Below are 14,964 nucleotides of genomic sequence, written 5' to 3' on the forward strand. Positions count from 1 at the left end.
TCTTTTCTGTTCAGAATCTTTTCCCCATCTTCCCCCCCTAATTTGGAAGGGTACATGGTCAATTACTTGTACCAAAATGTCAGAGACATCTGTCTGATGTATAATTTTGAAATGTCTCGCAACTGGAGTTTTGGCCTCAGGATTTCTTATATCACTGATATGTTCTTGTATCCTCTCTCCCATACTCCTTTTGGTTTTACCTATGTATTGGATAAAACATTTTTGGCCTGTCAGTAAGTAAACTACATGTGTAGTCCCACAATTGGCATAATACTTCATGTCATATCTTTTTTGTTTTGTATTAGATACAAAAGTATCCCCCAATTTGATATATTCACATACACTACATCTCTTGGAAGTACATTTAAAAGTACTCTTTCTTCTTGTTAACCACATCCTTCTGTTCTGTAGGAGCAACATAGAGGGAGAAACTACATTACCTATTGTTTGGTTCCTCCTAGGAATAAAGTTACAACCCTTGTCAACAATAGCTTTCAATGTTTGATAGCTATATAAAATGAGTAACCTTTCCTTCACTATTGCGCATATTTTGTTATATTCCAAACTATATTGAGTTATACATTTTTACTTATTGTCATTCTCTCTTGTTTTTCTTCTTCCTGAATTAGGTTGTAACAATCTCTCCCTGGGTATCTTGTCCACCTCTTTTTTGCTTCTCTCTAGCAACTTTGTCATACTGTCTATTTTCCAGTCTTTGGGCTCCATGTACTAAAGCATCAATTTTTTCGCCGACAACGTGTTTGCTCGACTCGCTCTAACTTGCAGCTAGCGAGATGTTGCCCGCCCGCCATATGTACTAAAAACTATTAAAAAAAAAGGCGCGTCAAATCCGCATCGAGCACTGGCGAATGATTCATACATATGACGCCTCGCTATTTGCGAATGTACTATTAATCGCTTACAAACTGTCAGTCATGTTTGTCCCACGTGACTGCAAGGTGTCAGAAACGTCAGCTTTGTCGCGGGAACATATTGCAGCACTATATAAGCTCTATTTAATAAAGTTTTTCAGACTGCATATTTCAAGAACTTGAAGCTTTACTGACTTTTATTGTTATCGATAAATTAAGTATGGCTACTTCTCGATCTGATTCACAGTCCAAATCGAAGAATCCCCACTTCTCACATCAGCAGAACCTGGTTCTTGTCGATATGGTGCTAGACTCATATGACTATTTATTTGGTTGTCGTTCGAAGCAAACGTCTAGTATCCGTAAAAAAAGTATATGGACCCGGATAAGTGATGCTGTCAGTGCTCAGGGACCTGGGAAAAAGGACGTTGATCAAATTAAAAAAAGGTACAACGACATCAAAAGATTTGCAAAAGCCAAATTGGCAAAAGAAAAAAATTCAACCCGTGCTACCGGAGGTGGAACAGCTTATGTCGCTGATCTTAATGATTACGAGCAGAGACTGGTGCAGCGTCTAGGCCCAGAAGTAATCGTCGGGATCACAGATGATTGTGATAGCGACCTAAGAGGTAAAACATTTATCGAATTACTATAATTTAAATTGAATGTTGATCATATTGTAATTATCCATTAGAGTTGGTTTATACAAATATGTATCTTGTAAAGATATTTTGTCCAATCAATTTTTTGGTGCGTCAATTTTGATTAAGTTAAATCAATGAAGATTAATGCTAGATTTTTGTATAGCTTAACCAATAACGTATGTAATGTAATATTCATGATCACAGATGATTGTGATAGCGACCGAAGATGTAAAACAATTATCGAATTACTATTATTTGAATTGAATGATGATCATATTGTAATTATCCATTAGAGTCGGTTTATCCAAATATCTATCTTGTAAAGATATTTTTTCAAATCAATTTTTTGGTGCGTCAATTTTGATTACGTTACATCAATGCAGATTACTGTTAGATTTTTGTATAGCTTAACCAATAACGTATGTAATGTAATATTCATGATCACAGATGATTGTGATAGCGACCGAAGATGTAAAACATTAATATAATTACTATTTTTTAAATTGAATGATGATCATATTGTAATTTTCCAGTGGAGTCGGTTTATAAAAATATTTAACATTTAATTATATTTTGGAAAATCAATATTTATTGGCGCCAATTTTGATTATAGTCCTATTACTGCTTTATTTTTGTATTGCTTTCTAAATAACAATTCTATTTTAATTTACTTCATTTTCTTGATATCCTTTGATGAAAAGCATATTTAGAACAGCTTACTAGCTAATAGACGCCTTTAATGGAAGTAAATTTCGATCTATTTTAAAATCTTAATTTCTTTATGACTGATGAACAAATCTTTTGTGGTTTAATGTCCCTATTCAACAAATCAAAAGCTGCGCCAAACAATATTGTTATTGCTATGTGAGCTCTGTATTCAAGGATCGTTTGAAAATACAGTGCTATATTTTTGTAGACAAATTCACAAAAACAAACGTTACAGTATACATTAGACAAGCATGTATACAGACCAAAAAATATACACTTATACATGCAGATACACACACACTAATATTATACACTTACACATGCAGATACACACTCACACTCTCAACATTAGTGTATATATAATATCAAGATATTGTTTTTTAAGCGGATTAATGAGTGTTTAAATGCTATTATTTAAAAAAAACTTGAATAGTTGGTTTCACATAAAACAATAGTCCTGTGTTTATGTAATCTTTCATTCTATTCATTATTCTTTCATTCTATTCATTCTATTCATTCTATTCATTCATTCAACTAATTTATGATGTATCAACAAGCTCTTATAAGTATTCTTTGAACTTGTCATTTAATTAGCAAATGAGCAGACGACTTTTTCGTTTACAGTTAATTGTTAACAAGGTAATTAAATGACAAGTTCAAATAACACTTATAACAGCTTGTTGATACATAATACAATGAATGAATAGAATTAAAGAATATAATAGAATGAATAATGAATAGAATGAAAGATTACATAAACACAGGACTATTGTTTTATGTCAAACAAAGTACTCAACACTTTTTAAATACTAGAAACAAGGTTTACAAAACAGTTTCAATACAAACAACCTTGAGTGTCTACAAAAAAATTTAATTTTTACATTCAAATTCTTCAACCTGGTTACTATTGTGTGTGCTACACTGTCCCTTTCAATAACCACTATTTAAAATTTTAAATATTAGTTATTTATTAATCTTCTATGGATCGAAACATGAATAACGATTGATTTTATTTATCTCTTAACAGCTCGACCACAATCCGTGACAGCTAGGGGTGGTGATGACCCTGCTTCAGCCATTCCATCAACCTCCTCTGGGACATCGATGACTAGTGGTGGTGTCGTTATTGGGCAAACGATAAGAAGCACATCATCTGCTAGCCATACCTTTTTATCAGCGGATACACTTCCAGATATCCGTACCAGCACCCCTGAAACCAGTGTTGGTAGAGGTACAGGTAAACAATATATTTTCATTTTTTCCATTCTCCTCTGGTTATACTGGTCAAAGCTAACCGAAATTCGCTTTCTCTCAAAAAATCTAATTACTTGAATTCCCTTCTTTTTTTTTTTCTTTTAAAAGCGTGGTAGTTTTTGCTCACTTAGGCCATATAGATAACATTGCTTTATTGTAATTTTTTTATTTTGGATTTTTCACTAAAGAAATTTTATTTTAATATATATATATATTTTTTTTTATCATAGCTGACCTTGGACATCTTTTTCGGAACATGACGGGAAGTTCTCCACGGTTGTTTGATGGTGAGAATCTGTACTATTAATACATTCCTTTTTTTTAAAATTTTCTTCTTATACATAAATATCAAGATATCAACATCTTCATATATATTTTTATTTTTAGTATATATAAAGATATATATTTATATAAATAAAAATATATATATTGCTATCTATATATATATATATATATATATATATATACATATATATATATATATATATATATATATATATAAATATATCTATATATATATACACATTTATATATATAGATATATTTAGAATTTTAGATCATAAAAAGGCATCAATCACTCGTCATTTAAAATTAAAAAGAGCATTTAATAATACAAAAGCTTCATTAAATTTTCAAAAAAAAAAAAAAAAAAAGATTTAATTTTGTGTTATGAACAGTTGAATTTGAGTTACAAATGACATGTGAGTGCTGCCTTTTTTCCATAGTACATATTCACAGCTGCTACTAAATATTTTAAAATCGTTAAAAAAAATTTACATTTTTTTTAAAATATATATATATAGATATATATATATATATATATATATATTTTTATATATATATATTTATATATCTACATTATATTTTTATATAGATATTAAAATCTTAATATATTCATATATATTTATTTTTTTATTTTTAATTTTCACAGATACAGAGGAGTCATCGAGGGAGGTCATCTTAAACCTGGTTGCTGTACAACCAGAAAGACCTGAGGAGGAGGAACTTCAATCCAGGGATCATGGAAGTGAGACCCCAGATTTGTTGGATGATATCATGGATGCTCAACCAATGGAGATCCATGAACCTGTCCCTGATGAAGCAGAAGTACAAGAACAAACAATTCAAGGAAATGTAGAGCCAGCGGAAACACAATCTAATGAAAGACCTGTGGTACCTGGCAACAATGAAATTGAAGAAGTGGATGATGTCTGTCTCAATGAAATGATCTCTCTTGCTAGACAATATAGGGTGGATCATAGAGAGTTACAGAATGTTTTAATCGCACACCTGGACCGAAGTGCATCATTAGCAGAAAGACAATTGCAGTTAGACAGAGAGAGGTTTGATTGGCAGAGGCGAATGGACGAGGAGCACAACGAACAGATAAACCGTTCATTACGCCTCGCAGAACAAACAATGAATTCTCTCCTGTCCATTATTCGTGAAAGACAGGGTCCTTCTGAACCAAATAGGCCAGGACAGTAGTGATAGACATCTTTATTAATTGTATTAATAACTTGAGTTTATACTGTTTTTGATATTGCACTTTTTTATTTGTTTTATATTTTTGTTCAAAATATATTTATATTTTCGAGTTGCACTAATATTTTTTAAAAAAATTTTTTGTGTTTTTTATTTAAATTTTTGAAAAAAGAATGAATACAAATTTTTTTTCATTGAAATTTTTTTTTTATTGATTACTATATATTTTTTTTTTATGAAATGGTATAAAAAAAAAAAAAAATTTCAATTTTTATAACAAACACTCATCATCCCTTTTTTTTTTGGATGTTTCTAAATTTGTAATTTTTTAATAACTTGAGTTTATACTGTTTTTGATGTTGCACTTTTTGATTTGTTTTATATTTTTGTTCAAAATATATTTATATTTTCCAGTTGCACTAATATTTTTAAAAAAAAATTTTTGTGTTTTTTATTAAAATTTTTGAAAAAAGAATACAAATTTTTTTTCATTGAATTTTTGTTTTTATTGCTTACAATATATTTTTTTTTTATGAAATGGTAAAAAAAAATAAAAAAAAAAATTCAATTTTTATAACAAACACTCATCATCCCTTTTTTTTTTTGGACGTTTCTAAATTTGTAATTTTTTTTCTCAAAACAATAGAAAGTGTTTTAAAAGATTTATTTAAAAAAAAAATACTAAATGCCATATTTCTGGTACAAAAAATCAACTTGCTCCATCAACATTCCCATTATAGACCTAATTTTTGCCAATTTAATTTTGAAGTTATCATCCAAAAAAGTTTGTGTGCTTTCATCGATTTTTTCTTCAAAAACTTCTATACCTTAAAATAAATAAAAATAAATTAAATTCACATATTAATCACATAACAAAATATAAATAATATATTGATATCTGTATATACCTTCATTTTCTTTGGGAGGTATGATATCCATATCATTTTCTGTCTGCACAATTTTTTCCTCTAATGTGTAAGCATCGCTTGAACCGGAGGCTAAAGTAAAATAAATAACATTTTTAATTTTTAATTTATTTTTTTTAAAATTATTCTATTTTTGACAAAGGTAACTAAATAAAATACCTTTGTCTATCAGATTTTTTTTAGGAGGAAACATGTTTTGTCCAATATCATTACTTGTTGCATATACCATGCCATCCAATTCTATTTCAACTTGTACCGCTTTGTCCAAAGGTTGACCTTTTTATAAATATATAAAAAATTAAAATTAAATTATTTTTTCTATATTTCACTTCCCTAAAAAACAAAAATTCTAATACCTCTTCCAAGATTAGTATCATCATCTTTTGTGCATGGCTCATCGACCTCAAGATCAAAATAATAATTAGGTTCTTTTTCAAAGGATGGAATTTCTTCATAAGAACATCCAGGGATATCTAAATGTGCATTAGATCATTAAACATCATTTTTTTTTAATTATTATTTATTTTATTTACAATTTATAAAACCTTGTTAACGCTGTTCTATAGTTATGTACCTTTTTGAGTGTTGACAGCCATTTTTTTCACTGCTCTGTTATTTTTGGGAGTCATTGGTATGTCCATAAGTGTCAAAGGAAGGGGTGGTGAAGTGATCCCACTATTTGGCGTTTCAATCCTTATTTCTCTTAAATAACGTGGAATTTTTTGAGTTTTTGATTTTGATTTTTTCATATCTGTTTGTAAAAATTGACTTTATTTTTATAGTTGTAATGATTAATAGATGTTAGTTTTCATTTCATATATGCAAGTTGAAGATATACTAAAAAAAAAATTTTCTGTATTAATAATACTAAAAATATATGATTAAATCGATTATCGAATGCTACTATCAATGTAAAATTGGATTTTGAGATTTCTATTAATTAAAGGATTATTAAACACTACATTCTAGTTTCATCAACAAGTATATAGCTTACTTAAAGGTGAATAGCTTTATAAAAAAATAAGATACTATAAATAACAGTTTATTAAAGCTAAAGGAACAATGAACATAATTTTTCTCTTTCAATGTTCAGATAGAAAAGGTATAACGGAATACTGAAAGTCAAATGTGTTGTCCCTTGTTCCTACTATTATTGAAAATCAATCAATGGTGAAAGGTAAAAGATGACGCAGTTATTGGACTTACTATCAATAACTATTAAAATTGAAAGTTACTATAAGTAACAATAAACATTTATACTTACAGTTTCTTATTAGTCGTTTAATTGAATTGTAATAATTAGTTTCCCTACGCCTCAAATCGCTGTACTTTCTTAGGCATTGACGTCTTGTCCTTTTTATCTTTGATACTCTATACATCCTTCTTATCATTTCGTATATAATATGATCACGACTGTCCTGCTTTACCAATCGAACTCCTCCCATACGATGAGGAAAATATCGTTCCATTGCATATACCAGAATGACTATTTCTCCAGCTGTGAAAGGCTCCGTTAGCGACATGTTAGTATCTGACGTCACAACTATACTTGTCAATCAAATTGACGCATGACTATTTTTACAATGTATCATTTTTTTGTTGAATCTTTATTTTTCTAATACTATGTAACATGAATAATATTGTTGTTCCGACTAACCATTAATAACCAATAATATATTAAATTTCTGTTGGAACGATAAATTTTGCATGAGGAATGAACAATGACGATATAAATATATCGTCAGGGATAATCTTTTTTTTAGTACATCACTATATCCTAGGTCATTGACCACAGATAACACTACCAATATATATATTCTCAAATTTTGTGATTCATTTATATTTGATACAATTACTATGTAACAAAATCACTGGTTAAATGTAGAATAGTAAGTCTAATATGTAACCTTTTGAATAGATAAATGTTGAACTTTTTTAGTTATGTAAATATATTAGTTGTATTAGGATAGAAATAGTTATAATTCTTATTCTTGTTGCCTTTTGAACTTAAAATAAATTGTTATATTATTTTCATTTAAAAAAAAATCTGTTTCATTTATTTTTGTGGTGTGAACAATGAAAATAAGGTTTGTTTAGAAAAAGGGCTACAAATAAATAACAATATGATGATGTTGCACACAAATTTTATTTGAAAAAAACAAAAAAAAAATGCAGAACACAATTTACATAAGATGAACAAATTGTTAGAGAAAGATCAAACTTCGAAATATTGGTCAGAAACCATATCCCTTGTGGCCATGCCACGTCTATTGGTGTTTTCTCTGAAAATTTCTTCTGGAAAGTCATTAAAAGGCATGGCAATATCGTCATCAATGGGGCATCCTCTTTTGGTGGCAATATTATGCAAGACACAGCAAACTAAGATGATTCTTGCAACTTTTTCTGTAGAATACTGCATTGCACCGCCAGATCTGTCCAGACATCGGAACCTCATTTTCAATAATCCATAAGTCCTTTCGATGACACCCCTTGTGCTCTTGTGTGCTTCATTAAAACGAATATGTTTCCGGAGTTGGGGGTTATTATAGGGTGTCAGAAGCCATTCATAACAAGGGTAACCGGCATCCCCTGTAATTAAAAAAAAAAAAATATTGATGTAAGTCATTCCAAAAAGACAAAATAATTTTTATTAGTTATTGAGGCTAGCGTCAAATTAGTATAAATTTGTAACAATTTAAAAATTTAATTATATAATTTTTTTTTTTTTTCAGAATTTATTTATATATCCTTTGTTGAAAAAATATCAATGCACAAATGTGAGCCAATCAAACAAGGCCTCTAGGTGCATCAACCAATCGGCAGCTATTGAGCATATATCTAGATATGATTTTCAACAATTGATATAAAAATAATAAAAAGTCAATTTGAAAGTCGTTTAAAATTACATGCTCTTTAGAAAACCTTTAAAATTTTTTGTTGAGTTCAATTCAAGCTTACCTAATAACCATCCCTCTGGCATTTCCCCATTTTCGAATTTTTGGTACAGTCCAGTCTGCCGCAGGATATAAGCGTCATGGCAGGAGCCAGGGTAATTTGATCTCACGCTGATAATTCTCATTTTGGGGTCACAAACCATCTGTACATTCAAGGAATGGCAGGACTTTCGGTTGCGGTAAATCTCCTCCCGTAACCGTGGCGGTCGAACTGCAATATGGGTACAGTCTATTGCCCCAAGAACATTTGGCATTCCAGCCACACTGTAGAATTGCGACTTTATCGATTGCCACTCTTCTGTGGTAGATGGTAGACAAACATATTCGGGGAATATATGCATGAGTGCATCGATAACTTTGGAAAGATGACGAGAAAAGGCAGACTGACTGAAACCAATGATGACGCTGGACACTGCCTGAAATGATCCGGTGGCAAAAAAGTGCAAGGCAGCAAGAAACTTTAGTATTCCGGGAATGGCCCTTGAACGAGCCGTCACAGGCTCTAGAAAATGTGCTATTTGAGAATATAAAGACAATATTGAATGTCGATCCAGACGGAACCTTTGAATAACCTCTCGATCGGAAAGGGCATCTAAAGGAACCCGAGGAAGGAATACCCGCTGTACTCGTAATCGCCTTCTTCGAACCGGATTTGGGGCATCAGGTTGACGAATTTGCCTTCTACCCCTCATTTGCATCAGACGAACAATATAAAGTTGAAGAAGTGTCTCCATATGGCTAACAGGATCAAAAGTGAGTAAACATTCAATTGTACACCTCTTTTAAATCAGTTGTAGGCGTTGATCTGATAGACCCTATTGTTTATTATGGTGCTCGCCATCTATTAGCTGGCGAGGGATTTTTAACGAGGTAGGTGCGGAGAATTTCACGAGCGTAGAAATAGATAGTTTAGTAATTCCTGTTTTGTGCGAGATTTATGTCGAGCGAGTATTTTCTAGCTACAAAAAAGACGAGAATTCAAGATTTGCGGGCAAGTTCGCTCGCCGTTTTTTAATATAAGGTTTTCAATGGATTCGTGGGATAGTACATACGGTTATTGATCCGCACGCAGAAATTTAGACGAAAATAGTCACGAAGACCTCGCAGACAGCTTAGTACATGGAGCCCTTTGTATGAATGCATCTGCGTGTCAGTGGTAAGACTCTTCTTTTGAACATATTCTCTTGACTCTGATTAGTTGCCCTTCAGGAATACCTCTCTTTACATGTCCTGGATGACAGGATCGGTAACTCAAAATAGTATTTCCTGCTCTCTTTCCGGAATATTTCTGTATCAATTTTTTTTTTAGTTTCTGAGTTTGCCTCAAGTGTCACATCAAGAAAATGTATTTTACTGATATCTGGTTCCAAAACAAACATTAAATTCAATAGAAAAAAGTAAAGATTACACACAAACATTATATATATATATATATATATATATATATATATATATATATATATATATATATATATCTCAATTAACAGATTTGAATAAGGAAAATATCCTGTATTTATTATAAATTGACACATATACACATATATATTTTTTATTATTATTATTAATTTTTTACTTTTAACACTAAATCATTCCCCCAGTTTCTTTTCTATAAGCATATAAAAACTGTATGAATTATTATTATAATAACTGTATGAATGCTGTACCCTTTTTATTATTATATAACACTGAGGTAATTATAAAAACTCTAAAGAACTGTGGGACACTATGTATCACTGATCTGTCTGTCTCTCTCTCTCACCTCAGATCGCACTGAGAGAAAGGAAGCAGAAGCAGTGCAGAGAGCCAATAATTCAACTCATTGGCTGTCACATTATGACAATTATATTATTAATATAAATCCCTGCACTAACTGGATCCTGGAAGTTGTTTGAGTTCATAAATTTACAATGAAGCAAAGCACCGCCTGTGTAGTGCACACTGAACCAAGGATGCTACCAACCCTTCAATCAAAAACAAAACCTCGATCCTTTAGACCAGTGTTTTTCAACCAGTGTGCCGTGGCACACTAGTGTGCTGTGAGAGATCCTCAGGTGTGCCACGGCACACTGACAACAGTGTGATATATTTTTTAAACTTTGCTTGTTTTTTACTCCCAGTGCAGGGGTAGTTTGTAGGAGGCATGGCATAACAGCACAATACATACAGTATGTGTGTGTTTGTGTGTATGTGTATATATATATATGCTGTATTAGGCTACAATGTGTGATTTTTTTAAATTTTGGGATGGTGGTGTACCACAGGATTTTTTAATGTAAAAAAGTGTGCCACGGCAAAAAAAAGGTTACAAATCACTGCTTTAGACAATACATTACAAAACTATATAATAAATACATTCTAATAAATAATATAATTGATCCCTGTAGAAATTCCTCTGATTGTGCTCCAGCTAAGCAGTTAGAGGCAGTTTAGTATGTAGTTGCACAAATACTTAACTGTGCTTCAGAATGATTTTTTTTAAAGCACCCTTGCCTTACTAAATATTATTCCACATGGTTAAAATATAATTAAAATGTATAATCTTTGTTGTAGCCAAATAGGACTTTTTCTGATTCTAGAAAGGTTAAAGGGACAGTATACACTCATTTTCATATAACTGCATGTAATAGACTAGGGCTGAAACGATTATTTTCATAATTGATTAATCGGCCGATTATTTTTTCGATTAATCGAATAATCAGATAAAAAGAGAATCAATAATAGTTTTCTATGTTTTAAATAAAATCCACATACTGAGTGATACAAATATAAACTTCAGACTAAAACTTTACATTAACACAACTGTTTCTTCAATTTTTAAGCAGCAGAGAACAGTTTTATAATAAAAAAAAAACCACAAACTGTTTGAAAAGAGGTAGAACTAGAAAGAGTTAGACTATCACTGTTAATAACATTCTGTTATTCACTCTTTCAGAAACTTGTCCACATGCTTCTGGCTAAGGCTGGTTCTCTGTTTGCAGCTATATTTCCTGCAGCAGAGAAAAGGCTGTTGAGGTGTATAAGTAGGGTTTTACCAATTTCTCCAAAGTGGGATATTTATCTTTGTTAGCTCTTCACCAATGCTAAGTGTTTTCTACCTTGGCAAGGGGCCTCTCAATAAAGTAACCCTTGACTTCATTCTAACATAAAAAAATCTTGAATATCTATATGCAATGGTAAATAACCAGCTATAAGGTTAGGGGAAATATCTAGTACGCTCTAAAAATAACAAATATATACTTATAAAAGGTTGAATCTGATACATATCACAATTTATTAAAAATATAAAAAAAAACAATAAAAAACAAAATCAGAAGCGCTAAGGATACAATAACTGGACAAAGCCTTACACATTTATTTATACAGTACATATAATCAGCAATACGCTAATAATTGTGCAAACAGATAATAGTGCACATTAATTTAAATAACTCCCATCAATCTAGGGGCAAGGTGTAAACAACAAGCTTGGCACTATATCATGAAAAGCATAGTTCCAAATCACCAGATTTAATATAAACAATCCAAATGATGACTATTATATCTGGGTTGCACATAAGCCAGGGGTAGTTGTAAACGTATACTGTCCTGAAAAAGTGAAAAGTAGATGTCTGTAGACGTCCTTTAGGCTAAGGAGCTAACCATAAAACACAGAACTATGTGCAGGAGTTCATTGGAGTGAAGCAGCTGGTGTTGTACACAGACCAACTAATTGCAAACCGATTAATCGATTATGAGATTCGTTGACAACTATTTTCATAATCGATTATGACGATTAGTTGTTGCAGCTCTATAATAGACACTACTATAAAGAATAAGATGCAGATACCGATATTAAAATCCAGTATAAAACTGTTTAAAAACTTACTTAGAAGCTCTCAGTTTAGCTCTGTTGAAAAGGCAGTTGGAAAGCCCACTGCAAGTAGGAAATAAGACACTCCCCCCTCCCCCTTCTTTTGCATATGAAAAGACCCTTTACACAAACAGGAGCAAGCTGGAGTCGGTATCTGAAGGTATTCACATAAAACTTTGGGGCTTGGTTAGGAGTCTGAAAATCAGAGCAATGTTATTTAAAAATAAGCAAAACTAAACTTTTAAAAAAAAAAAAACTTCATGGGCTATATAACTAGATCATCTATAAAATATTTATGCAAAGAAAAAAAATGTGTATAATGTCCCTTTAAGCAAACCGCAGCACTTGTAAGATAAAAAGACATTTATTATCAAAGAATCTGTGTCATATATAAAGCAACATTGTGGGCACCTAACCCTTAATCATGTTTAATTGTTAAACAATTGAGTGCTTAAATCCCTAATATACATATTCCATACTTTCATTATTAAAATGTAAATGTTTGCCCTGTATGGTGTTGCTTATGTTTGGGATATAACTTAATATTCTTCTTTGTTGTTGTTGGATTTGGCATGTTGTAGCTCCTAGCTCTTACATAAATTGAAGGGAATATTGGAATCCAAATCTACACCATAAGCATTTGAAGCCAAACAAAAGCCAATAAACTATTTATCGAAACCCCAGAAGTTGAAATTAAATAGCGACAACACATATAACAATAAAACTAACATTAATATTATGGGCACCTTTCATGTTTAATTAGTGCAAATGTTTACTTACTCTTTTACTGAGACAAACAACAGGCCACATACTGCATCCCAAAGTGCAGCAGCAGCAAAGGCATCCACACAGCAGCCAACGGACATTGATGGGAAGGTTCTTCTTAAGACAACTGTTAACTCTGTTGATGCTGGCTTTAAATTCTTCTGGTGCTACCTGGGAACATAAAACTTGCAAATTATAGAAGGGGGCTAAACAATGTGCTGGCTTTAAAGTGATGGTAAACTCTCCCCTTTTTAAAATCAGATCTGGAATGTAAGCGCTATTTTAGATGGAGTTTTATTTATCATGTGCAATGAAGATGCGCTATAAACGTTATTAATATAGATATGAAATTCAGATACCCCACATTACACCACCCACTTCAAAAGTCAATTTTCCTGTAAGCTAAATGATTGAATTACTCTCCAATCAATGCTCTAGCTACAGCAAAAGTGCCATATGGGGAGAGCGCAGATTGGACAACAATTCAATCTGTTAGCTCACAGAAAATTTTACTTTTGAAGTGGGCGGAGGAGCATGCAGTATTTGAATTTCATATCTATAATAAAAAGTATGTTATACTGCATCTTCATTACAGCTAATGAATTAAACTCCATCTAAAATAGCGCTTACATTCCAGATCTGATTTTAAAAAGGGGAGCGTTTACCATCACTTTAACAATTCAGTTAACAATTTTTAAAAAACAACACATACCTTGCCAGTCAACGATGATGGAAACTCGGCCTCAAATTTGTTGCTAAGACCAAAACTAAATGGAAAATAGAAAGAAAGAAAAAAATCAATTATGGACTAAATATTTTGGCAAACAGTACAATTACTACTACTATTAAAAGGAAGCTGCACTGTAAATTAAAAGTCTTTCCAATGACTTGTTACATCAGCTGCAGAGTATGAAATGTAAGGGAAATTGCTGCTTTTTAGGTTTTATATATATATATATATATATATATATATATATATATATATATATATATATATATATTTTCACATACACACACAGTACTACACTTTTAGCCAATATTAAGCTAAAATTAGCGAATATTAAAAATGTTCAATTTTTATTGCACAAATTATCATTAAATGCATTTAATTTGTGCTTTGCATAGAAGAAAGTGATATAAAATTAGAAAATATTACAATGCCCCCAACCCGGCTACTTCATAGTGTGTGTATATATGTGTATATATATGTATATATATATATATATCCCTAGATGAATAATATAGCATTGCCCTTTCACAGATATATAAAAATATCCTATTAGATAATATTTGTATTGTAGCCCAACATGTGCTCACTAACTTTCACTCACCACTGTTAAATGTCCACGCGCCAATGGCTAGTGGAAATATATATATATATATACACAAAAAGCCAGCACTTAGGTATTGTCATTTCCAATATGGTGGTGGTTTCAATTATCAACTGCTTCAAAAGAGTAAACCTAAAAGAGCAACTTCCAATACAATGCAACTGGTATAATAAGT

General features: G+C 31.3%; 1 protein-coding gene across 1 annotated transcript in view; it reads right to left on the reverse strand.

Moving 5' to 3' along the window:
* The window catches only part of CHIC2 (cysteine rich hydrophobic domain 2), a 90,189-nt gene that overhangs the window by 60,860 nt on the left and 14,365 nt on the right, over positions 1-14,964 (reverse strand). The window contains exons 2-3 of the mRNA XM_053703966.1: positions 14,171-14,225; positions 13,474-13,629 (exon numbers count right to left, since the gene is read on the reverse strand). Of these exons, the coding sequence (XP_053559941.1) occupies positions 13,474-13,629; positions 14,171-14,225 (211 nt within the window). The remainder of the gene's footprint in view (positions 1-13,473; positions 13,630-14,170; positions 14,226-14,964) is intronic.

The sequence above is a fragment of the Bombina bombina genome, chromosome 2 (assembly GCF_027579735.1).
Source record: "Bombina bombina isolate aBomBom1 chromosome 2, aBomBom1.pri, whole genome shotgun sequence".
NCBI lineage: Eukaryota > Metazoa > Chordata > Amphibia > Anura > Bombinatoridae > Bombina > Bombina bombina.